We start from the raw sequence: 25,892 nt of genomic DNA on the forward strand, positions 1-25,892 counted from the left end.
TGGATGCTTCTCTTCCAACCCCCGATACCTGGGTCGCGTGCAGCTTGGGGGACACTGCTCTTTCTGCCCCTTCCCCACCCTCCACCCTCAGCCTACAACGCTGCACTGGGCGGAGGAGAAGCGCAGAGCCGGGGGAGCCCGGCGCGCGTGCTGGGCGGGGCAGACGCGGGTGGGAAGCGGGAGCATCAGTGCTGCCAGGCGAGCAGCTGCGCGCTCACGGCGACGAGAGAAATGACAACCGAGGAATGGCGAGCGGACGGGTGGAGGGGCCTGAGCGCGCGATCCAAAGCAAGGAAAATTACACAGGTGAGCGCTGAGCTGATTTGGGGGTGTCAGGTTTTGGACCCTTGATTTACACAACAATGAACCCGACTCCACTAGGCGACAGATGGCGCCAAGCAGCGGGCAATGGAAGGCTGAGAGCCCGGCCCTACACCGCTGCCACCACGCCACGGAGGCTTTCTAATGGGGAGGGAGCTGCGGGGCGCGAAGCAGCCAGAAGGGGTCTCCCGCGGCCCACGCTGGGCTCCACACTTACGCTGATTTTAGTTGCATCCTTATTTGTTACCTAGAATGCAAAGAGGGAGTGAGAGAGAGACAGAGAGAGACATTAGGTTGGTGGCTTTCAGGCTGGGGAGCTTACATCCGCTTTGCGCAAGGCAGCCGGCTGGGACTTGAAAATGCTTAGGGTGTGGCCGGGGTTGAGGGCAGGAAGGATGGCAGAATGTCCAGCAATTTATCCTGGAAGGAAGTGAGGTCTGGAGCTAGCAGGGTGCGTAGCCAAAGAGTGGCTGCTCTATCCTAAGCCTGCCAGCTGAAGGCGAGATTACCAGGAGTGTGGGAGGGAAGGAAGGGCCTGTCTCCCTCCCTGGAACATCCTCATCCCTGCCCAGTGTCTTCAAACCTTCCATTCAATTTGGAACAGAGAAAAACTGGATATAGACTTTGGTATGTCTGGACAGGATCCAGTGGAAGACATGAACAGTAAGGTTGGGTGACCCAAAGTAGGGAGGTGTTGTAGGTATGTGGGTGATTTAAGTGGGGGTCCTAGCAGGTTTTCCCACAGGGCGGCCATCCCTCTGGTCCTGAGCGCGTTAGAGGTGACCCACTGGTTGCCCAGTACATGGTCTCTACTGGTCCCTGGAAGCAGCTCAGAGGACCTTAATTGGTTTGGGGCTGTGCTCTGGGGACATCAGAGTGGCTGAGGGCAGGGAAAGCCTGGTGGGATCAAGTGATCTTTCTCACCACCCAGCACCCAAAACAAGCTAGGCTGGCAGCTAGCAAGCAAGAGCAGAAGAACTGAATGAGGTGTGGCACTCCAGGGGCTAGGCTAGGCTTGAATGGAGTTAGGGGAGGTTTCAGGAGAATGGATAGGATTTTCGGATAACAACCACTAATTTTGATAATGGTGTGTAGGTGCGGAGGGAGGATGGGAGCGCCCGGCGCTCATGCACTAACAGCCTTCTTCCCGGGGATAGCCCTTGCCCCAGCTGGTTGAGGGTGGGTGCCTTAGCGGCCTCGGGTTACCTTGCTCCGGGCGCCCGGCACGCTGAGCGCCAGTTCGTGCAGCAGCTCCCGGGGCGGCTCCTTGAGGTACCACCACTGAATCTCCAGGGAATACGAAGTGGCTCCGCTGGCCCGGAACGCGCAGGGCATTTCGATGTCGTCTCCCTCCCTCACTGTCACATCTTTGGGGACTTCGGTGAATGTAGCTGGGAGCGGGAGGGGGGGTAGAGGGAGAGAGAGGCGTGACCAGCTGTAGGGCGGGGGCTTGGGACAACCCGAGGCGGAGGCAGTCGGTCCTCAGCTCGCTCGCTGGCCATGGGTTCCCCACCTCCTCCCCTAGCTACTCTGCAAAGTTAAGTGAGCAACTAGCTGCAAGATGGCAGCAGGGACCGGCCACTGGCCGGTTGCTTCCCTCCTGGTTACAGGAGGGCGGTTCATGCGTCCCTCTTGCGCGGGGCCGCACCCACAGAGAGCCAGACTGGGGCGCACCAACTCTCGCTCCGCACAGGCCTCCTCTCCGCAGCCGGGGAGTCAGGCCGGACTTGGAGTGACTCCCCCAGGAACGCCACTGCCGCGGCGACCCTTGGCTGCTTTCCCTCTTCCTCCCCTTCTCCCTCCGGGCCCGGGCTGTACGCCGGGATTGCTGGAGACCTCGAAGACTTCCCTTTCTCTTCCTCCTTCTTCTCTCGGCGTCCCCAGCAAAGGATCCCCCGAGCCCACCGCGGCAGCGAAGTTCCCGCGCTCACCATCGGCGACCAAGAGCAGCAGGGCGTGCAGCGGCAGCAGCAGCAGCAGAGGCGGCAGGTATCCGAGGGCGCAGAGCCGGCTCCGCTGTTCCATCTCCCGCAGGGGGCGCGGCGGCGGCGGGGGCCCGGGCGCGGAGAGGTGGCGGTGGCAGCAGCGTGGGCTCCGGCTCCAGGCTCCAGCTCGGGCTAGGACGCCTCGGAGCCTGCCATGGTCCCGCACGGCGCCCCCTCCCCTGGCCGCCGGCGGCCGCCAATCAGTCCAGCTCCCTGGCCTGCCTGCCCGGCACCGCTCCGGCGGGGGGCGCAGGAGGCGAGGTCCTGCTGGGAGGCTACTGGCGATCGGTCAGTGCCCCCCCTCTGTCCGGTTGTCCACAGGACGATGGGGGTGGTGGTGGAGGGAGTTCGCGGTTCAGTCTCTGCCCCACGGGCCGGGCAGGAGGAGGGGTCCGGCTGCACCAGGACCCATCCCTGGCCGAGGGAGTGTGCGCTTAGGAGCCGCGAGCTTCTGCCTCCGGGTCTCCTGGTTGGGCTCCCGACTGCCACCTCCTCGGGGCTCTCCCGCCGCCGCCCCCGCGGGTTTCTCCGCCGCTCTCTCCGCGAGGCGAGTGGGCGCTCAGCCGCGGCGCGCAGACCTGGCGTCCGACCCAGCGCAGCGCGGGGAGAGCGGGTCCGGCGTGGCGGACCCAGAGCCCAAGAAAGGCGAGGAGAGGGGGGAGGGGAGGGGAGAGAAGGGAGGGGGCGGTCAGTGGCTGGGCGCCGAGCCGCCTCCACCACTGCATCACCCCAGCCCTCCCTTCCCCTCCCCTGCACCAGCCCCGCCCCGGAGCGCGCCCCCTCCCTCCGCGGGGGTCGCTTGGAGGGACCACCAGCTCCCTGGTTGGAGCGCAACCCCGCCCCGCACCCGCTTTGCTTGGAGAGAGGGGGGGCGTCCTCCCACCTAAACTCTCCCTGGCTTCTCAGTCTCCATCCTTTCCATCCCTTGAGACGGCCGCTCAACCCCCTGCTCGTCCTGTGCCCCCCCCCTTCCCGGCCCTCTCCGCAGCCCCCAGGCCTCAACTCCTTACCCCGCTTTGGGCAACGAGCTGCACCACTCTTTGGCCCAGGTCCGGGCCATGGCGGTTGGGTGGGCTCCGAGGGGCCAGAGAGAAGGGCGGAGCGCTGTGCGGGCCGGGGACGAGGCCGGGTGACAGCGGCGGCGATGCCGAGAGTCTGCAGTGTGTGAGCGAGAAGTGAGCGCACAGCGCCCGGCGAGCAGGTGCCTGTGGCGCGGAGCGCACCAGCGAGCCAGCGAGCAGCGGTCGTGAGTGACGGCAGAGGCGGCGGGGGTGGGGTGGGGTGGGGAGCGCCGGGCACGACTCAGGGCCCTGGAGGGTTCTGGGCGGGGGCGGGGATCCTAACCCCTCACTAACTGGTCCCTGCGTCCCTGGACGCTCTTCACTGGCCTTTGCTCTTCTTTACCGCATGCAAAGGGGGATCCCCAGGCAGCTGGAGGCAGAGGTCCAGTCCAGAGCCCATCCCCCGCTCTTGTGCCCGCCGCATTTCCGTGCCTCCCCAAGCCCTCACCGGGACCCTGCCACCTCCTCAGTCATCTGAGGCTTGTGGTTAATTCCCCAAAGGGAAATGAGGGTGAACGTGTGATTCGGACCCAGCACAGAGTCCTTCAGGGGAGCCCATAGCTCCTCTTGGGTCTCTTCTCTTTCCCTTCCCTATGGAGTCTCCAGTCAGTGGGATTTCAGTCTCCTGTTCCTACTCCAGGACCCCAACCCTCAGCTCTGACCTAGGGTTGGGGTGGAGCCCAGTGGATTCAAGTCTGCTTTCCCTGCCTTCCAGCCTCCAAGAGGTGGAAGGGTTGCCAGAGAGCTGAGGAAGGAAACCCAGAGGGAAAACGGGTTCCCCACATCCACCTTGGTCCTGGCTGCCAGCCGCAGGCAGCCCAGAGGGGAAGAAACTGCAAATGCTTTCTAAGTGTGGTCCAGCGGCAGATGGGCACCTCTCTCCTTCCCTCTTTCCTGTGCCTGGGTTTCAGGTTCCTATTTGTGGCCAAGGGGTCCTTTTCACCTGCTGGGTCACAGCTGCTCATCTAGTTCCTGCTGAGAACAGTGGTGTGCAGGATCTTCCTCCTCTCCCTGGAGTTCCTCTCCCTGGAGTTCCTCTTCACTGGTATCTGCCAGCTCTTTCTGTCATTCCATGCCCACTGGCCAGTTTCCCCCTGGAATTTCCACCTGCCCCTAGAAACTACAGGGCCCAGGAATGAAAGACCCTGCAGCCCCATGCTGTCCTCGGCTTCTGAAGGGAGGGGGCAGACTTGCATCATGCTACACAGATCTGGACCATCCTGGGATTCCAGGAAAGCGATTTCACCTGGGGTGATGGTGAGAGCCTAGCCCACTATGCAGTGGCCCCATGGACAGACAGCAAGCTCCTCTCCCAATACCGGATCTAGACAGACTGATGATCAGGGTTCTGTGCAAGGGGAGAATGCCTGCAGCAAAAGGCAGTTACACCTTGGTTACCTGTAATGTTTGGGGGATTTTCCATACTTGGACCACGTTGTGTGGTAAGGTGTTTCTTTCCCTTCGCATAAGTTGGTATTATTTTCAATAAGAGGTAGGGTGTATGTTATCACTGCATTCAGCAGACACTGGCTACTCCCTTTCAATGTAGTGCTCCTCAACATGGCGCCTGAGAGACCCTTCTCAAACAGAAATCAGACAACCCTTCCACTGCTCAAAACCCCACGGTGGTTCCCAGGTCACTGGGCACCTACACTGGTGGCCTGACAAGGTCAAATGACAAGTTCTCCCTAAACCTTGCTTTCTCCTCTTCTGCCTTCACCTCCTGGTGCTTTCCGTCCTTAACCTGTGGCCACACTGCCTTCCGTTCCACAATGCAACTCACTATGTGTGCTCCCACCCCAGGACCTTTGCATCAGCTGTACCATCTGGTTGGGATTCTCCTGGCCCAAATCCAAAGCCATCATGCTGTGACTTTTGTCAGGAAGTCACTTTCTTTTCTTTCTTTCTCTCTCTCCCTCTCTCCTTCCTTCCTTCCTTTCTTTGTGATGCTGGAGTTGGAACTCAGGGCCTATACCTTGAGCCACTCCACCAACCCCTTTATTTGTGATGGGCTTTTTCAAGACAGGGTTTTGTGAACTATTTGCCTGGGCTGGCTTCGAATCACCATCCTCCTGATCTCTGCCTTCTGAGTAGCTGGGATTACAGGTGTGCGCCACTGGTGCCCAGCAGGAAGTCACTTTCTTGATGAGGCTCACCTGGACCACCATATTTAATACTTCGATCTACACACCACGCCCCACCCCCCCGCACCAACCTCTCACCCTGCTTTCCTTTTTCTTTTCTTTCTCTGAAAGAACCACCATACAGTCTCTCCATTCAGTGTGTTTCTTGTTTAAGTCTTCTTTGGGCACTGATACATCTCCAGTCATGCAGAACAAGGGCTGGCACACAGTAGGAGCTCAGTAGATATCTGTGGGTCATTTCACCTCTCCAACAACTCTGGAGGGTAGACACTGTGATTTCACCCCATTTGAAATCACAATTTCACCTCATTTGGTGGTTGAGATGACGCAACTCAGATTGCTTATGGAACTTCTCTGAGCTCACACAGTTAGTAAGTGGCTGAGTGAGGTGTCAGTCCAGACTGGCTTACTCTGGAGTCATAGTTTTTAAGCCAAACGCCCAGTTCTTGCCTACTTCAGGTGAGACTATACTTCCCATACTTGGAATTGGTGAGGAGAGCAAGGTTCCTTGCCCTGGCCCCACTGATGGCAGCCAGGAGCCTCTCCCTTACCTGCTCAGCTCTGCGTGCGTGTGTGTGGGTGGGTGGACAGGTCTGGTTGCTCCTCTGTCCCTCTTTGGACAGCAATTCCACCTTCCCCTCAGTCTTTCACTCCCAGCTGGGCCTGATCCAGAGTTGGGTCCCAGAAAAGAAGATAGAATCACTGCTAGGACCATCTGGGAAAGGCACTTTGCCCTCTCTTGCTGGGGTTTCCTGGTGGACAGGGCAGGGGCTTCGACTTAGCCCCATAGCCAGTTTGAGGGTCACTGAGCTGACCATGCCAGTCTTTGCCAAAACCTGCCTTGCAGGGGAGACAGCTCCTTCTCAGGTCACAACCTCTCAATTGGAGACCCTAAAGAAGTTGTCTGTGGTGGAGGGTGTGTGTGCCGACTGCCCCAAGGAGATGCTTCTCTCTGAGGACACAGCGAGGGCCCCTGGGCTCCCATTAAGAAGCCCTGTGTAGAGAGACTCCTGCTTGTGTGAAGTGAAGTGAAGTGGGTCTCCCATGGAGAGACAAGCTTCGCACAACTGTTCTTCAGCCGTGGTTGCATCAAGACAGAATGACAAATTTCTCCCCTCTCTCTGTCCCTCCTAGCACAGCTCTAAAATGGGCCACACGCTACAGGGACCTGGTGGTGAAGCCTTCTTTAATGCGACCAGTGGGGCCACCATTTACCTGCCCTGCTGGCTCTGTCCAGTGAGGTGGTGTTTGCCAGGGCCTGGCCTCCATATGTCCAGCCTCTGGGCTCCCTTGCACACACCTGCCTACTACTCCTTGCTAGCTGTTGTTGGGGCTGAGAGTTGGGGTACACCGCCCTTGTCAGTACTGTTTTGTGGATGGTTATGCTGGCTCTCAAAGGCATCTTGAATAGTGCTGTTTAAAAAGGCTGCCTGGCTGTTTGTGGAAACACCCTCATGACAGCCCTTGGCCAATTCTGTTCCTGGAACTCACTTGCCAAGTTCATTTATTTTTTTTGCTGAGGTCCTCCTAGGCTTGGGGTTTCGATATTCTCGTCTCGGCTGACCTTTCTTGTCCTCCCCCGTACCATGTACAGCCACATTGATTTTGGGTAATGTATTTTGATTTTAAGACACAGACCATCCATAAACTTTTCTATCAATAACTCTGGCACTCTGCATAGCCGACAGCTTAGAGCAAAATATCAGATTTATGGGACTTTTATTTTTGGTCAATTTAGTCATTCGTTTGCCATCAGTGTCAGGGGAGAAAGTTCTGAATCCAGCCCCCAGAGAGGCTCCCCTGCAAGGACACACATAGAGTCAGTGAAGGGCAGGGGTCTGGCTGGTCTGGTCCTATAGAAACTGTTGGGGATTGATAGACAGGGAAGGGGTGACAGAGAGCTCCTGTGCCAGGGGAGGGCAAGCAAAAGGCTCTCATTTTGTGTTCCCTTTGTCTTCCTCTGTCCCACCTCATGACCGATTAGGACTGCCAAATTCTGGGAGGAGGACAGCCAGTCTCCTGCTACTTTGTTGCATGGAGACAGGCCTACTCTCACCAGGCCTTAGGGCCATCAGGGAGGCCACCTGGCTCTGTCCATGCACCCTCAGCAAAGTAGGCCAAGTTCTCAATCAGTCTGGACTCAGCCAGCTGGGGGAAGGGACCCACAGCTATCAGACTCCAGGGCCTGGACTGTTACTGCTGTTTTGTGTCCTCCTCAATGGGTCCCTTGAGCCTGGGGCTGTTGGTTTGCTTGTCAGAGACAGGGTTGATTGGACTTAAAAACTATCTCTAGAAGAGGGAGAAGTTCCAGGCTGAACGTGTCTCATCTTAAACATATCTTCAGTCAGCACATGCTGAAAGCCTGACCACTCTATCCAGCACCTGTCTATGGACTCCTTCTCTGTGGTGTACTTGGTGTTGGGGGGTCGCAGAGAGCAGGAGAGAAGAAGGTCCTGTCTTAGGGGGAATCTGTAGTCAAGACAGAGAAGGGGAAGAGACAGTCCCTCAAAGGGGAAATGCCACTGTTAGTGATAGGGGAAGACCCTGGCCTCAGCCAGGCACAGAGCCAGGAGAGAAAGAGGGCTTTAAGCACTGGCATAACAGGTACAGAGCTGGGAGGGTGGTAGAAGGTAGAGGGTGGCAGAGCACAGAAAGTGAGGGAGGCATGCGTAGTAGGGGTGGCGTGGGGAGGGCACACTGGGCCATGGTGCCAAGGTGAGAATTCACGTGCCAGGAATAGAGGCTCAGTGCTGAGCAAGGGCTGGCCCTGGTGGTGGGGCTCAGAGCCCAGTGGGAAGCAAATCTGAGGATGGAGCGAGCCAGCCCCAGCAGGGATTTTGGGGAGGGAGAGATAGATCTTACTCAGGAGGCTTCTGAACTTGAGCTGAGCCCTGAGCAGAGAGCAGAGGTGGGGCTAACTTAGATGGGACTGGGTTGGCCTGTGCTGGCATCTTTAAGGTCTAGCTGCCTGTGTGTGGAGGCAGAGATCGAGGTCAGGGTAAGGTGGAGAAAGGAATCCAGGAGACAGGGTTTTTGGTGGAGTTGAGTGACAGCACAGGCTATGGCTTTGGACTGGTAATAAGGTGGAGGTGGGAGCCTGACAAACAGAAGTAGGGTTGGAGTGGGAGCAGGGAAGCAGGTCTCTGCTGGGTCTGGATTGGGAGCTTGGAGCAAGAGGCAGAGAGGTTGCCAGGAACACGTCTTATTTTGGCTCTGTTTCTTAGCTGCCATCCTTTCTCTTCTGTCCACTCCCCTTGCATTTGAGAGGATGTGTGACAACCATCAGCAGGCTGGGTACACTAGCTGTGACTGGTTTTTTTTTTTGGCAGTACTGGGGTTTGAACTTGGGACCTCATGCTTGCTAGGCAGGTGCTCTACCACTTGAACCACTCTACCAGGTCTAGGTGTGAGGGTTTGAGTATGAGCACCAGGGTGACCGAGTCTGGAGGCTCTGAGCATCTCACCCTACCCTTCCTGGCTCCTTGGAGTTCTGGGTTTGGGTGGGGAACCCCAGACACCCCCTTTAAGGAGTGTCATCCAAGCAAGAGCTTGCCTTCCTGGCCTGGGATCTCTGTGACTCATTGGACAATTAAGTAAAAAGCAAAGCAAAACAGAACAGGATGGCTCCCAGGATTCTGGAGCCAGATGGACCTGGATTCAGATCCTGCCTTACATTGGCCATCAGGAGTCTCACTTTCCTCTTCTGTGGAAAGGGTGTGCTTAGCACAGAGGGCAGGGGAGGGGGTAGAGGATGATGGATTCTGAGAGCAGGTGGCCCTGCACCTGGGGTGCAGCACTAACAGCAGGGCTCCAGCCTTGCTGGTTTGAGTGCTGTGAGGACGTGGATGGGGCACTTCGGGGCACTGCCTGGCCACCTATGAGCTTGGGTGCTGGGGAGGGGTGGTGTTAGCACGAGGAGAGGGGGGCAGAGTGTAGAGATGACCAGTAAAATTGAACATTCCCTGATGGATTTTATTACAGCCTGGGTGTACATGTTACTTAAACATTTGCCAAAATAACTCTTACAGCCCCATAGAGAGTTAATGTTTTTATTTTTATATTGTCAGTACACTTGGGGTTTTATTTCCCCCTAGATCTATTAGTTTAATTTAGTAGAGGACAGACTGTGTACTTAAGCAAAAATTGCTTTGACAGTGTAAGGGATTAAGAGTCTGGGGCTAGATGGATCAGATCACACTGGTCCGTTCAAGATAAAGTTAATTATTCCCCCATTCACTTTTTTCACCTTAAAGATGAGGCTGGTGAGGGAAAACATGAAATGACTAATCATGACTCAGGATCAGCTAAAGGGTCAGGTCTCTGCCTCTTGAGTTTTCTCCAGAGAGGTTGCCCCTTGGTGGGATGTTGTGTGGAGATGTTCTGGGGAGTGAGGGGGATCTGTGGCAGTCCCCCTTCATCCCCCAGTGTCCAGTCTGCCAGCCTTGGTCTCTCTGTGACTGGTCAGCCTTCTAAAGGGTGACCCTCATGTTGTCAGGACACCCGTGTGAGCACAAGGTGAGGACACAGTGCTGGGGGGCAGTGGAGGGGAAGTTGGAGCAGGAATTCTTTCCTGCAGTATTGTGGCTGGGTCCCTTCACCAGGCTGAGCCCCAGTTTTTCCTGCCAGAAGGCTGGGATTCTGCCCGGGCTGCTGTGGAGTCCATGAACTGATGTCTAGTTCATGGGGTGGTCCTGTCAAATGACTTATATTTCTGTGTCCCCTGCATTTATGGATCCCAGGAGCAGCTCAGGAAATGCCAGTCACACTAGGGAACAGCTTCCGATCCAGGGCCCCACAGCTCTGGCCCCTTTTACAGCTTTCTGAACCTACCACCTAGAAGTTTCTTTTCTTTTGTGGTCCTGGGGTTTTGAACCACGATCCTCCTGATGTCTGCCTCTTGGGATTACAGGTGTGAGCCACTGCTGCCCTGCTCACTTAGAAGTTTCTGATCAGAGCATCCCCAAAGGGTCTGGACCAGTGGGAGGCACTGTGGGCACGCAAGAGGCTCTGAGATACCTCCATGCCCCAGCAATGACTCCACAGGATGAGGGAGAGCAGAAGGACCCTCCCACCCACTGACCCTGTCCAGGGTTGAGTGGCAGCTCCAGCTCCAGCAAAAAAGTCCCACCTAGGAGCTCCAAGGCTAGGCTGGGAAAGCTGACTCTAGTCCCAGGTGGCCTGTCCTGTCATCTCAGCCCTGCCCTAGCACTGGGCAGCCCTGCCTGTTCACACAGATATCATGGCTAACTCCAGCCAGCCAGCTGGGCTCTTCATGCAGGAAGCTTTCCTCATGCTTCCCCTCCCTCCATACTTGTGGCCTTTGTTCTTTGTCCCCACACCCAGAGTGGCCCTATATGTGTCTTTAAGCTATTAGTCTAGAAAGACCCAGACCTATTTTTCCTCTCTCAGGTCAGCTCCCACGAGGGGCGGTGACTACTGGGGCTCTGTGTTGAGAAGGTCTCCAAGCCACATCTAGGCTTGGCAGGTAAGTATGTACGTTAGTGATGTCTGACGTCGGCCTGGGGATAGAGCAGACAGGAAAGGGGCAAGATTTACCACCTCCTGGGCCTCCTGAGTACTGAACAGGGCTTCCACTTTCTTGTGTGTCCCTCAAGGCCAGCGATGGGCTCACAGCACAAGCCCATATGGGTCTGTGGCTGCAGCTGGCAGACCTTAGGAGACTCGCTGCCCACCTACAGTGACAGAGACAGCTGCTTTATTCGGCCCAGCTCCCTGCTTCTGCCTGATTGGGTTACCTGGAGGAAAAGATGCTTGTCTGAGCCTTTCCTGGATAGGGGTTGTGCCTAGCTCCATTCTTGTACCTGCCTGGACACCTTGCTTGGCATGTCACGGGTGTTGAATAGTGCTGGGTTGCATTTGCGTGGCCACCTGTGAGTCCTCAGGCCCAGGCTACTCTCTCAAAGGAATCTTGTTGTTCCCTGGTTTCCTCCTGGGGGATGGCCCCTGCCCACTGAAGGGTGACAGCAGTTCCACATTGACAACTTCTTTAGTCGCCTTAGGTGTGGGCTGCCTGCCACACATCTCCCCTGCTGGAAATGAACGACAGGGTCTGGAAAGGACGGAGTGGTTGCACAGGGGCCTCTGCCCCATCTAAACAGGCCATCCAGGCTCTCCTGCAACTCAGTACTGATGCTGAAGCTAGGGAGGGGCTTCTGGGCACTGCCGTGACCTTCACGCCTGACTCTCTCCCTTAGAGCTCCTGCCGGTGGACTGGCAGCTGCCAGTGCTGCTCGGTTTGTGAAATGTCAGTGGTTTAATATCAATTCTGGAGGTTTTATTGCCTTCCCCCCATCCCACCGCTTTCCAATGGGATTTGATCCAATCAAGGCCGATCCAGAGTGACGGTAGATTTGTGTTCCCGTCCAAAGTTGACAAAAGGTCACCCTGCCTGGGGAGCCGAGGGCTGTAGTGGCCTTGTGTTTGTGTGTTGCAACTGCCCTCCCTCCCCTGGCTCTGGAGGCCAGCCCCTCTTGTCCTAGGAGTGCAACGTCAGAGGACACAGCACTGCACTGTGGGACTGTTGGGTGGGCCAATGCACCTGGAGGTTTAAACTCCGCAATTTGCTAGCCACAAAAGGCCCTGGTTTTATCCGCAGAATGTGTTTGATATTTCAGATCTAACTTAATTTCTCATGGTAATGTTTCAAAATGTCATTTTTTGCCTTTCTGGAAAAAAAAAAAAGAAAGAAAACTATTGAATGAGACTCTGGAGAAAGCTCAGTGCTGGCCACACTGGCCTGTGCCCATGTCTTCTCTCTGATTCGGCCCCTCACCTATCAGGGAGCACACTCCACCATCCTGCTCCCTCCAGGGCTGGAGAAGCCACAGGGGAGAAGAGGTGCAGGGAGTTTTGTGAAGTTTTGAACACAGGTCCCATGTCACTTTAGAGAGGTGGTATCCAGAGGCTCAACTCAGCTCGGCAAGTCTTTGGGGAAGGCCTATTGTATGAGTGGTCTAGGGCGACTCAGGGGCTGGCACTGGGTGGCAGACCTTGACCAAGAGGACCAGACCCTGGTGGGATCCCTGGCTGGGAAGGACTGGCTTATGAGGTCACAGAAGCACGGCCTGGCAGCACTGTGGCGGCCTGGATCGGGCAGGCTCAACTAGGGGGTGGACCAGGATGGCTAGGTGGTGGGGCAGAGGGCAGGGATCAGTGACAGAGCTGGGGTGTGTTTTAGTGACAGCAGGGAGCACCTGGAGTCAAGTTGGAGGCTTAACGAGGGGTATAGCCTTGGCCTTCTGGCCCTGGACCTGGGGAGGGGCTGGGGGACAGCTGCCCCTGGGTCCCACCCTTGGTCATTCCTGCATTTCCTTGCCTGCAGACTCTTACCTTAGGGACAGTCTGCTGCAAACATGCTCTCCAAATGGGCCCCATCCTTCTGCCACCAGCTTTTCCTTCCAGAGCCTGAGGTTGCTGGGGGGCGGGGTGTACCATAGGACATAGGTGTGGACATGGGCACAGTGCACACAGAGAGAGGATGGCCATGTGTGCACACATGTGTGCAAATGGCAGAGATGCTCAGATGGGGCACCCTTTGTGCACAGAGAGCATTTACTGGCAAAGACAGAGTGACAGGTGTGGAGACAGTACAGATGTGTGTAAAGTGTGTGCATGCAGAGGGTGTGTTGTGCACATGTGCATATGGTGTGTGTGCAGGCTGGCGTGTGTGCATAGTGTATGCACACAAGGCATGTGTGTGTACAGGCTAGTGTGTGAACGCAATATGTGTACAGGCTAGTGTGTGTGCACACAGTGTAGCAGTGCATGTGTGCACGCGCACACAATGGTGGCAGTGAGGCAGCAGCTCCCATGAGCCTCTCTGTGGAGGCTGAAGGAAACAGGAAACTAGAGCCTGCAGTAGGGAAAAGCCTGTCCTCCCTGTGTTCCTCCCTCTCACTTCCTCCTCTTCTTCTTCCTACTTGATTCTCTCTCCTTCCCTCCAGTTCTCCCTCCTCTGTTCCCTGTCCATCTCGTATTTCCCCCACCATTTCTACTGGCCCACTTTCCCTCTCTCCTCGAGACCACACATGTGGGCCTGCTTCCCTTCTTCCACCTACTCAGAGTAGCTCTTCGCCCACTAGTTGCTCTTGAGGGAGTGGACAATGGCCCTTCCTCTTCCACTGAAAGCAGGCCTGGGTGGCCTTATGACCTGCTCTCAGACCCTGCCCAAGCCAAGGAAGAGGGCCGGACCTGCCCACGCAGCACCAGGACTGCGTCCCCCTCCTGCTGTCTGGAAGGCCATGACCAAGATTCCCTGGAGGCTGGAGCCCAGCACATGGACTTGCAGGCCTGTGAGGACCAGGCGCACATACAAAGGGGGAAAGGGCTCAATGAGAGATGCTGGGAGGGCCCAGGTATCTGTCTGCAGGTGCAGCTAATCCCTGAGGGAAAGGCCAGATGGATTCCCCATTTGGCATAAGGGGCAGGACGCTCACTTTGCAATGGCCTCTTTCACATGGGGGACACAGCAGCATGGCCTAGGGCTGTGGGAGGCCTCATGTCATTCAGGAGGAGGTGACAGAGGCCTCATACCTGCCCCCCAGTCCTCATGCCCCACCTGTGAGCAGGTACTGCTCAGCTCTGGTGTTGCTGTCATGTGGAACCAGGCTGCGTGGCAGTGGCTCCAGAGAAGGTCTGTGCAGATGGCCCTGGTCACAGGGAGATGTGTGTAGGTGCCAATGGCCTCAGGAAGGTCTGTGCAGGTGACGCTAGTCACAGGGAGGTTTGGGTAGGGGGCTCTGGCCACAGGGAGATCAGTGCAGGTGGCCCTGGCCACAGGGAGTTGTGTGCAGGTGACAGTGGTCACAGTGAAGGTCTGTGCAGGTGGCATTGGTCATAGGGAGGAGTGTACAGGTGGCTCTGGCTACAGGGAGTTCTGTGCAGGTGACACTAGTCACAGGAAGGTTTGTGCAGGTGGCCCCAGCCACAGCGAAGTGTATGCAGTGACAATGGCCACAGTGAAGGTCTGTGCAGGTGGTCCTGGCTGTAGGGAAGGTGTATGCTTTGCCTTGAAGTGGTGGACATGCAGCTGGAGCTGGTCAGATTCCACACTGCTGTTTCACCCTCAGAGCGTGTGTGTCTGGACTTGCTGCTCTTTTTACAGACGAGGAAACTGAGCTTGACAGGAGAAGGACTGGAAGCCTGGCGACTGCTGGGCCCTCAGCTCCCTGCATCGCTGGCTTTGCCTCAGCCTCCAGGGTTTGCATCTGGGGAGCCAGGGCCTCCTGGGTTTTCCTGTGGAGGCCACCACTGTCACTGCCTTCCCTTCCACTGCACGTGCATCCGCTCTGTGTCTGTGCTCAGCCTGGCTTCCACCCATTCCTCCAAAGTGACTCTGGGTGTGACGCCTCAGTGACTCAGTGTCTTAATGTTAAACTCTTCCGATACATACACCACTGTGCTTATTCACAGGGTACAGTGTGACATTTCTGTATGTGTATACGAGGTGTGATCTCATCAGGGTCCTCAAGTTTGTAGGACACTTTTTCGTCCTCACCTTGACCTTCCATCACTTGTAGCAGCGTTGGTTAAGCAAGCTGTGCTCTCTGAAGTACTGGCTCCTCTGGCTTTTGTGACACAGTTCCTGACTTTCCTTCAGTGGGTCTGGCTGCACCACCCTGGTCTCCTTATTGGGCCACCATATCTGCGAAATCATTGAGTTCTGGGGCTCCTCACAGCTCGGTGTGAGCTCCATCTTTGTGGGCTTCCACACAGGTGTTACAGTGGTACCTCACCACTGGCTGTGAGGCTCATGGTTTTGCCACACACAAGCCTGGCACACTACCGTGCTGATGGCTTCTCCATCCTGGCATTTGGCCTGATACCCGAGAGGCCACCCAGAATAATGCTTGACTCCTCTCTCTCTCCCTGCCCCCATGACCGATTGCCACAAGCTTTTGCCTTTGGGATGTCTCCAGCTCTGTCCCCGTTTTTTGTATAATTAATGAATTCTTAAAAAAAAATATTAGGAAATATTCATTGTACAGAGGGGATTCATTGTGACAGTTCCGAATAGGCTTATATTGTACATTGGTTAGATCTCCCCACCATCTCTCCTCCCATCCTCCCCCCCCCCACTTAAAGCAATTGCAAGAGGTTTCTTTGTTCTATTTCATGTAAGTATATGAAGTCCATCCACTGTGTTCCTTCACCTAATTTCCTTCGTTCCCCCTCCCCCTCCCACACTGTACCTATTTTACAGTCCTGTCTTTCATTATCAATATTTAAGTTGATGTTCAAAGGGCCTTCTCAACGTAACCCTGCTGTAAGTCTACTTCACTTTGGTCCATTCAACCCCTTCCAGTGCTCTCCCTCCTCCTTCCCTCCCACCCCCATTTTCAGCAGCTTTCAGTACACATCCTTATGTCCTCCACCTGCACAGATGTGATGCTTTACGATATCACTGATGCTCTGTCATTCTCTCTTCCTTTCCCTCCTTCCCTGAGTTCCATAGAGGAGTTCCACTGTTACACACATGTTCCACATCTGAGTTTGTGTGTGATCGTGCCTGTTTTTATATATGTTTATCTTTTGGATCCATCTTCAGCGTATGAGAGAAAACATGGCGGCCTTTGTTTTTCTGAACCTGGCTTACTTCACTTACCACGATGTCCTCCAATGGCATCCACTTAACTTCAAACCCCATGTCATTCTTCCTTACGGCTGAGTTAAACTCCATTGTGTTTATGCCACATTTTCTTGATCCATTCATCAGTTGTAGGGCATCTGAGTTGTTTCCATAGCTTGGCTATTGTGAACAGTGCTTCTGCCCCTTTCTCTTCACCTCCTCAGCCGCCATCCTGGTTCTGGCCTTTATCACCAAGTTCCCTCACAGCCCTGGCTCCTGGCATGTACCTCTTACTGAGGCATCTCACTGGAAGTCATTTAAGCATGGAAGCCAGGCTGAGGAGCTACTGGGCAGAGGACACAGAGACAGAGAAGACACACCTCTGTGGAAGGGAAGACAGCAACAGGTGGTAGCCTCAAACCTTTTTGTGTTGAAGGATGGATCTTTCTGGTGTTTTCCTCAGGACTGGAGCTGTGTCTGCTACAGACTTCCCTGCCTCTGTTGCTGCTGGTACTGTGAAGTCCTGAGACACACTGTCACCGGGGCCAGGGGCCACCACTGACCTGATCTGTTAGAATACCTGTGTGCTTTCTCCCCTCCTCATCCTCACATTCATTTAATACCTACAGTGTGTCTGACAGGAAGTAGGACTGCAAAAAAATTTTTTACATGAATTGATAAACAAATGAAAGCCTAACTGTATTAATTTGCCCTATGAGAGAGTTACTTTTATTCTCATCTCTCAGATAGAGGGGCTGAGTTCTGAAAACACTTGGTAACACAGCCAAAAGACACAGTAAAGGGACACAGCAGAGCTGAGACCAAGCCTGTCCCAGCAGCCAGCAGAGGCTGCTATCCTCTTTCCTGGCTAACGCACTTCCCTTCTTAGAGTCTGGAGTTGGGGGCTGTGTAGACACACCGCTGGGTCAGCCAGTGCAGACTCTGATGAGCAACTGAGTAATTATTTCCAAAAATATTGACTTGTAATGTGAAGAAAGCTCTTCTCCGGCCCACCCGTCAGCACAAAATTGCTTTTGGTATTAATGTTTCATCAACTGCATAATGTGAATTGATATAAATGCATAATTAGAAATAACAGCCTGGGAAAAATTCACTTTATTTATTTATTTATAAAATTGGGCTTGTTAAATTAAAACAGGAAGTAGTGACTTCCATCTCATGTTCAGATGTCCATCCGAGGCTCTGCCTGCTGGCTGTGCAGAAGTACCTGCATCTGACCAGCAAGCACCTGGGTGCCTCCTGAGCTCTGTGGGGTGGGCTGAACAAGGGACACTGTCCCTCTCTAGGAGGCATGGACACCACCTGTCCTACAGGGGTCTCTCTAGTAACACGAATGTGCCTCTTGGAAACATCTCAATCAAAATGCAATAAATAGCATCCCTAAGGGAAGAGGGCTGGGTGACGATGTCCTTGGTGCTTGTTCTTCTGTACAATGGGGACTGACCACTGGCTTGCCTGAGTCCCAGGGATGGTGTGGCACTTTCTATACACAGATGACAAACCTCTCCTCCACTTGGTTCTTATTGGGCAAGTGCGACCAGCCGGCCCCCTGCACCAGCTTCAAACCTGGGATCCAGTCCTTGCAAACCAGGACAGCCCTGCAACCTGTCCACAGTCACAGGTATAGGATGCTCTGAGTCTCGCTGGGCATAGTATGAACGTCTGGCCTGAGACACGGGGACAGTGACCTCTTGGGTACCCTGCAAGGCCAGCCGTGAGGATGCTGGATCTGTCTTTGTGCTGTGACCCCTTCCCCTCACTGTCTGCTTTTCCTTTCAAGCTGGGACTCAGTTTTCTATCAGTTGTCTGAAGCAGCCCTGGTAGGGTCTGTCCTGATCTTTAGTCCTGATTAAAAACCACTCATTAAATAGCAGCCCTTGCTATTTTTAGCAAGGCTCAGCTTCAGTGGGTCCACCCTCATCCCAGAAGCCTTACTGATGAGCAGACAGCTTTACCACCCAGCTGGATGGCAGGCTTTCTGTCCCTCTTGTGCAGCCTGGATGTGACCTTCCTGGGACGTGGGTTCCATGTGCTCTGCAATTGAGCCTGAAGGGCCTCAGGGTCACATCCTGTGTTTATCCAGTTTTGGAGAGAGAGAGAGAGAGAGAGAGAGAGAGAGAGAGAGAGAGTCCCTTCTGGACTGCCCTGGTGTGTGTGTGTGTGAGGTACATGTGCACACAAGGTCGTGTACACACACACACACACACACACAGACACACACTATGGTGAAGACTGCTGCAGAAATAGATGGGTTATTTCCAAAGAATGAGATACATAATTAATGAGAAGAGGAGACATGGAAACTGACCCTCTGTAGCTAGTTTTCAGTCCTGCTGGCTTTCAGAGGAGGGTTTTGAGGGTCCCCTCCTGTGACGGTGAACTTGAACTCCATCGGGCAGATGGGCCTGCCCACCCTCTTCCACCACGCCTCCGCCTTGGCGCCTTCCTGGGTCTGGAGGAGCAGGCACTCAGGTGGCTGCTTACCTTGTTCCTGGGCCAGACAGGTCTGCTTCTAAGCAGACAAGGGTCCGCAGGTGCTGTCTGAACCCTAGTCCTGCTGAGTGCTGTGTCCAGGGAGCCTGGTCTTTCTAGGAAATGATCTCATCCTTTCTTTGACTTTGGTCCTCTGGGATGATCCAGGGAAAACATCTCCATCTCCCGCTTTCCAATGGAGGGGGCTGCATCAGCTCGGGAAATGGCTGCAACCTGGGCTACTTGGGGCCCCACCTCAGGCTCTCTCAGGCAGAGGAGGCTGGGCAGCCAGAGCTGCCTTCTCCCTTCTGGCCCAACTGGCCACTCCAGCCTAGTGCACAGGGGCCTCTGAGTGGGGGTGTTTACAGCCATGCCTGGGCTGCTGTTCCCTACTCCTCTCCCTCCCCCAGGGGACATAGGTTCCCCTTTCATGTGGGATGAAAGCTGTGCACTTGTCTCTAGGAGCAGCTGGGCCTTGTCCGCTCAGCTGTGGCTCTGTGCCTGCCGCTGGCCAGACAATCCAGGCTGTGTCCTGGGGGCCCAGCGGCTGACAGAAGTGCCTTGGCTGGGGCCCAGGAGCTACAGGGGGCCTTGGGCCTGGGAGGCTGAGGCTGGGGCCCTCAGGAGCCCACGCCTGGGCCTCTTGCTTTCTCTCACACCACACACAAGCGATGCCGGAGGAGAAGGCTGTGACCCTCATTCCTTTCTCATTGGCCTTCTTGTGCCCACTGGAGCAACCTGAGCAGAGTCCCCCCAGGGGGGAGGAGGTGGAGGCTCTTCCATGGGGCGCAAAGGGGGAGAAGGGTGGGAAAAAGCTGAGTCAGGAGTGGGCTCCCGGGGCTGGTGGACTGGCTCAAGTGGCAGAGTGCCTGCCTAAGCTCAAACCCTAGTAGCACCAAAAAAAGAAAATTATTTTAGCAGTGGGCTCCCCCATCAGGGATATCTGGTGCATGGATATCTGCCTCTTTTGCCAACTCCTTGGAGCTGGCAGCTGTGCCTCTGTGCCGTCACCAGACATACTATGCCAGGCCACCTCAACCCCCCTGCCCAGCCTCATCACCCCTCGTGGCCAGCTCTGGTTCCCCCACTAATCAGCATAGACCTTAGACACAGGTGTATTCTGAGTCCAGCATTCTCTCTCACGACTACTCTATAACCCGGCACATCCCCACGGGGGAGGCACAAGCTCCCATGGCCCTCACCCGGGAGCCGAGACTCAGGATGGTCAAGTGCCCAAGGCCACACAGCTGGCTGCCTTGCACCTGTCTCACTCCTGGCTTGCCCTGAGAATCACTAGGCTCCCAGGCTTCTCTGTTCTTTTTTTTTTCCTGCCTGGAAAGCTGTTTTCTTTATTCAGGTGACAACTGTGTGCTGAGTTTCTCCCCTGTGCTTGTTCATGGCCTTAAATTCCAGAGGAGGAAACAGCTCATAAACATGTGGATAAAAAAGAAGAAAAATCAGACAGGGCTAATTTTTTTTTTCTTTTTGCAGTACTGGAGTTTAAACTCAGGGCCTACACTTTGAGCCACTCCACCAGCCCTTTTTTGTGATGGGCTTTTCTTTGAGATAGGGTCTTACAAACTATTTGCCCAGGCTGGCTTCGAACCGCGATCCTCCTGATATCTGCCTCCTGAGTAGCTAGGATGACAGGTGTGAGCCAAGGGGTAACTTCTGTGTAGAAAACTGAAAAAGAGGTATGCTGGGGCATGGCTGGGGTGCACTGTAGCAGTGAGATCAGGGAAGGGTATCCTGAGGACCTGGGGAAGGAACAGCTATGTAGAAACCAGAGGAACACATGTCAGGCAGAGGAAAGGCCATGCAAAGGCCCTGGGGTGTGTGGGTGAACACAGGCATGACGAGCTATGGGACTTAGACTTGCTGGAGTGGGAGGGGAGTTGTGGGGACTTGGGCTGCTGACATGAATGAGCCTCTGTGGGACTTTATTTGCTCCATGTTGCCTATGTGGACATGGAGCAACAGCCCATGCTACCCAGGTGGCAAAGCTGAGAGGAGCTGTGGGGACAAGCAGATGTCTCTACCCAAGCAGCTGGCCTGTTGCATATGGGCCTAGAGGAGATCCAAATGGGGGAGTCGCCTTTGGGAATTTGGGTAGTTTTAGATATTTAATTCTGGCATAGGGTCTAAGGGAGCTCTGCTGGCAGCCAGACTCTGGTGGGACAGCTTTGGGGGACAGGGGAGGGGGGCTGGGAGACTGGGGGTGGTCCAGGCTGACACTTGGGGCTCTCTCAGTGGTCTCTGTGCTCCTGTGTGGGGGAGGATGATGTTCTTGGAGAAAAGGCTGAGCTGGCTCTAAGCGCTGGGCCAGAATGCACCTGGTGCAGGATAAATTTTGTTGCTTGATTGATTTTATCCTGGCCCTGGAGGGAAGTGAAGGAAGAAGTCTTGATTTGAGGAGACCAAATTAGGAGCAGATGTCTTTCCCTTTCCAGCTAGTCATAGGCGGCCAGGGGACAATGGGCTCATTTTTTAAAGGTGCCCATAGTGTGCAGACTGCTGCCGAGCGTGCCAGTGTGCTGTGCAAGGTGTTTCCTGCGTTTGCTGGTGGACGGTGATTTGCACGGAAGAGCCAGGCCCTCCCTTTCTGGTCAAATACAGCTGGTCCAAGTTAACCTCCAAGTCGCCCAGTTTCCCGGGAAAGGGCCACAGGACACCCCGCGACTTTGATAAATGGGGTGCAGCCTAGAATTCTTTTCCAGATGACACACCAGCTGAGTACTGATTAGCTTCTTTTTTTTTTTTTTTTTTTTGATAGGACTGGGGTTTGAACTCAGGGCTTCCTGCTTGCAAAGCAGTCTCTCTACACTTGAGCCACACCTCCAGTCCATTTTGCTCTGGTTATTTTGGACATGGGATCTCTTGAACTATTTTCCTGGCCTGGCTTCAAACCTTTTATTTTTTAAAAATATTTTTATTAGGATGTATTATAATATTATATTATATATAATAAATATATATTAATATATTAGGGGATTCATAGTGACAATTCTGACTTATATTGTGCCACTGTCTCTCCTCCTAGGCCCCCTCCCACCCCACTTAAAAGCAAGTGCAAGAGGTTTCTTTGTTCTATTTCATATAAGTATATGAAGCCCATTTACCATATTCCCTCACCTCCATCTCCTTCTTTCCCCTTCCCCCTCCCACAAAACCCACCCCTTCCACATTGACCTCAAACCTTAATCCTCCTAATTTCAGCCCCCCATGTAGCGAGGATTACAGGCATGAGCTACTGACCACACCTCAAGTCATCTTCTTATTCAGTACAGAAGTCTGGAACTGTGCTTTTAGCCAAATGAATATAAACCACTGTGAAGACTATAACACATTAAGCATTATTCACAATTGTCGAAAATTAGAATTGTCTGTGACTTCTGTGCATGCGTGCTGTCTCTTCCGATTGCAATTTAAAACCTAATAGCACTTAACTCATCAAAAATAATACTAGTGAGGAAAAGGGCTCGTCTTTAAAAACTTCCCAACATTATGCCTTAATTGGTTCCTTTGAAGAAAGTAAAATTAATTATGACGCAGACAAGAGAATTATCTGGCTTGAGTTATCATGGTGTTGATTGAGCCTGTGCCCCCTCTCTGTCTTCTGCCCAGAACTGGGGGGCAGCCAGCTTCAGCACACAGCTTCCCAGGCTCATGGAGTCTTGGCAAGAGCCCAGCGGGAGGCTCCCCCTTTTCTTGGTGACTTTTAGCCACTTGAGAATGAGGCCTGGGATTCTCCATGGGGACAGAGGCCTTTCCCTGCCACCTGGGGCTTGTCTCAGCACTGTAGGCCTGCTTGGAGCTCACAGCAGATACTGTGGTGTGTGGCCTGTGTCCCCTGCTCACCCATGAAGGCCCTGCATATGGTCACCAACTACCCTATGTGACACTCACCCCCACTGTCCCCTCTCCATGGCTTCCAGCCTCTCTGTGGTATATGAGGAAGCCAGGGAACCTCACATTCAAGTGACAAGTGACAGAGTGGGAGGAGTGGACAGGAGAGCTGTGGCCCAACCCTCCACACAGGCCTCCTGCATTTCCTGGGGTTTGACTTTTGGATCCACAAATCTTCTCTCCTCACCCCATCTAGTTGGTGTGTGTTTCTGTCACTTGTCACTTGAAACCCATACAACCCCTTACAGGGTTAGTTCTGGACAGCAAAGAGCCCCAGAAGGAAAGGGCTCCTCACTGTGTGGTGGAGGTCATGGTTCTGTCGTGGGCACCCTTCCTTTGTCCTGCGTGCTGTCTTGTGATGTCTCTCTCTCTGGGCGGGGGGGGGGAACGACACATTTTCCCTTGCTTCCTGTGGGCAGTATCTGGGGATGAACATGGGGACCCTGCCGATGGGGCCCTGGGGCTCATGTGCAAGGCATTTTCAATTTGGAACCAAAGGAAAACTTTACCCCCTGCTGTCCCCAACACCCTAGGGAGGTTGGAGCTTTTGAGCTGGAAGCTGGGCCCCCACAGTCCAGCCTCAGGGGACTTTTAGCACCTTGAGAATGATGCTGACCCTTGGGAGGAGTGGAGAGGTGAGCTGAGACACCCTGGTGGCTCAGCCCTCCACACACGGTCCCTACTGTCATATCCACATTAAGATGTATTTGTCCAGCCACTCATTCATTGCAGTGGCAGACAAGCTCATCCTCTGCAGACCTGCTTCTGTTCAACCATTCAGTGAGACGTCTCTTGTTACCGAAGCCCTGGGGCAATCTCCAAACTCAGTAAGAGACAGAGCTGGTCCTTGGGGAAACCAAGCTGAAGACACAGCAGGAGAGATGGGATACCAGCCGCCCCTTCCCCTGCAGTGGGGTGCGGGATTGGCTGGAGGAAGGGGGTGGTAGTGAGTTCTTAGCACCTGGGTGCCTCTCAGAATGTCAGGGGAGCCTCACGTGTCAGCTCAGTGAGTGCAGAGCTGCCTCAGTTGTCCACACTTCAAATCTGTCCTGGTTTCCATCCCCCACATGCATCTTCTCATCAGAACCTGTGTCCTGCTCCGGGCTTAGAAAAGGGGTCACAGCAGTAGGCAGAGGCCTTTGCCATTCCTCAGGTTCAGAAGTCTGCAGACTTCAGAGTTGAAGGAAGTTCTGAGCTCCTGCCTGGCTCTGCTGCACTCCCCAGGAGCCGGACTCGGGGGTCACCTGCATCCCAAGGCTTGGACTTCTGGAGCTACCTTGATCGGTTTCCCAAGCCTGGTGAATCTGGGAGGTGTTTGTGGTTAAACCGGATTAGAGAGCTCTTAGCAGGTGCTCAGAGCCCATCTTCTAAGAATCCTTGGCCGGCAAGCACCTTTGGGGGCTATCTTACCTAGACCTCTGCCTCTGGAGAGGTGTGAGGTCCTGGTAGGCATCCATAAACTGGCCTCACTGTTCCTGGCCTCCACACCTCTTTTTCAGTAAGTGCCCCCCTGCTGCCTGACCACCTGCAGGCCTGCTGCCAAGTGTGATGATTGTATTATAAATTTGGGTTTATTCAGAAATGGCACAATCTCACTGATTTTATTTTATAACAATCAAAGGGAATTCTTCCACTCCAAATGCATCTCTCCCCTCCCCTCCCCCTCTCTCTGTCTGTGCGTGGGTCATGGTTCCCAAATCTGCTTGCGTCAGGCCTCTGTGGTGTCTGGAGTCTCCAGTGTCTTCCCATAGACGCTGGCATTGGTTTTGCTTCTGTTCCCCTGTGCCTGTCTCTCACAAAGTGTTAACACTGGCTACTGACACAGGGACTCCCAAGGTCTTGCAAACGATCAGATCTGCAACTTTTAAAAAAATATTCGGTAGTACATTTACGCATTGGGGAGTTTTAGGGAACGAGCCACTTTTCAGCATTTGGGGAATTCTGGAGAACCACCAAATTGCTGCTCTTTTTTGCATGTCATCTCTTGTCCTTGCTGCTGATGGTTTTTTTTGACTATTTGCTTGCGTTTTAGTGACTTCAGGAGGAGACAAAAATTTGAGCTGCTTCCATGTCCCAGGGTAGAGAGAAGAGAATGCAGGGTGCCTCTAGGGCTGGCTCTCTGTGACCTTGGATAAGTCATCTCCTCCCCCTGGGGATTCACCCGGCTACACTACTTACTACTTGGTGGCTTTTTTTGTGGGTGGGCAGTGTGCACCAGGGGCCTCATGCATGTCAATTTGTGCTACAGCCCAGACCTTAACTCCTTTTTTTTTTGTTTGTTTTTCAGAACTAAATCACACCCCTAGACCCTTGGTTTCTTGAGACTGGTTTTCCCTCTGTCCCTCAGGCTGGCCTGGAATTTGGGATCCTTCTGCCTCAGCTTCTGGAGTGCTGGGATTATAGGTGTACTCCACCACACCCAACTTATTTAACTGCTGTTAAGAGGGGGGTCAGCCAGCACAGAAAGTCACTTGAACTTATGTGACCTTGAGCCCTTGAGTGGTGAAGCTGCAAACAGAGAATGAGGGGGCCGCATGGCCCTTTAGAAGGGGTCTTTCTGTCCTGACCTCTGCTGACCTCACAGAGCCCTGAGGTTGGTGGCTGGGGTGGGGGAGAGCCCTCAGGCTTCTGAGATGTCACCCCCAAGTGTGACCATAACAATGGGGCTCGAGATTCCAATAGAGGGCTTTTGACACTGAGCTGCACATGATGACCGAAAGTGACAGTGGGAGAGGGGCGACCATGCTGTGTGAACTCCTGAGAAGACAGGGGGTGATTCCTCCCCTGGGAATCACCCACCTCCTCCCCGACTTTGCCCTGCTTCCATCTGTCAGCTCTGCTCAGGGGAATCTGCAAATGCACCTTGGGCAGACACTTGAGGAAATTGGTTTGGACAGGAGACATTTAGCACTGGTTAGGTCAGCAGCCATGACTGGGAAGCACCAGCCCCTGCCCAGATGGCCTCTTCTTCCCCTCCTTCTGAGCTGGGTGGGGGCCATGAGAGCAGGGGCCCTCCTTGCCTCCTTGCTGGGAGCCCCAGAGCCAAGACTAATCCCTGGGGCACAGATGGGCTGCACTTGCTCACACCTGAACTTGTTCCTTCCCTCTGAGCCCTGGGCTAGGCTGGGGCTCCACCCTGAGCTCACAGTGGGTGGGGAGAGGGAGGCCCACACCATAAGGGAAGGTGGGAGTACCTTGTCATTTCAGTGGGGGTTCACAGGCTCCTTGGTGGGTGCCTGTCACCTTCACTGTCACCTCATTTCCTAGGGTCCTTGGGACCCTTAATGCTCTTTCTAACTCCCCATCTTCAGCAAAAGCAGCTTTGGGGGTTGGGCACACACACACACACACACACACGCGCACACACACACACACACACACACACACACACACA

General features: G+C 54.4%; 1 protein-coding gene and 1 long non-coding RNA gene across 3 annotated transcripts in view; one reads left to right on the forward strand and one right to left on the reverse strand.

The window, feature by feature from the left end:
* The window catches only part of Vstm2b (V-set and transmembrane domain containing 2B), a 29,619-nt gene extending 26,075 nt beyond the window's left edge, over positions 1-3,544 (reverse strand). Inside the window, exons 1-4 of the mRNA XM_020174158.2 lie at positions 3,317-3,544; positions 2,253-2,884; positions 1,528-1,712; positions 539-568 (exon numbers count right to left, since the gene is read on the reverse strand). Coding sequence (XP_020029747.1) covers positions 539-568; positions 1,528-1,712; positions 2,253-2,346 — 309 coding nt within the window. The 5' untranslated portion in view covers positions 2,347-2,884; positions 3,317-3,544. The remainder of the gene's footprint in view (positions 1-538; positions 569-1,527; positions 1,713-2,252; positions 2,885-3,316) is intronic.
* LOC141417953 (uncharacterized) lies at positions 193-25,808 on the forward strand. Of its 2 annotated transcripts, XR_012442543.1 has the most exons (4): positions 193-306; positions 2,206-2,310; positions 10,921-10,996; positions 24,531-25,808. It is a non-coding gene; the product is annotated as an uncharacterized lncRNA (long non-coding RNA). The 2 variants fall into 2 exon arrangements; XR_012442542.1 differs by lacking the exon at positions 10,921-10,996.
* The last annotated feature ends 84 nt before the right edge of the window (positions 25,809-25,892 follow it).

Source organism: Castor canadensis, chromosome 16, assembly GCF_047511655.1.
Source record: "Castor canadensis chromosome 16, mCasCan1.hap1v2, whole genome shotgun sequence".
Taxonomy (NCBI): domain Eukaryota; kingdom Metazoa; phylum Chordata; class Mammalia; order Rodentia; family Castoridae; genus Castor; species Castor canadensis.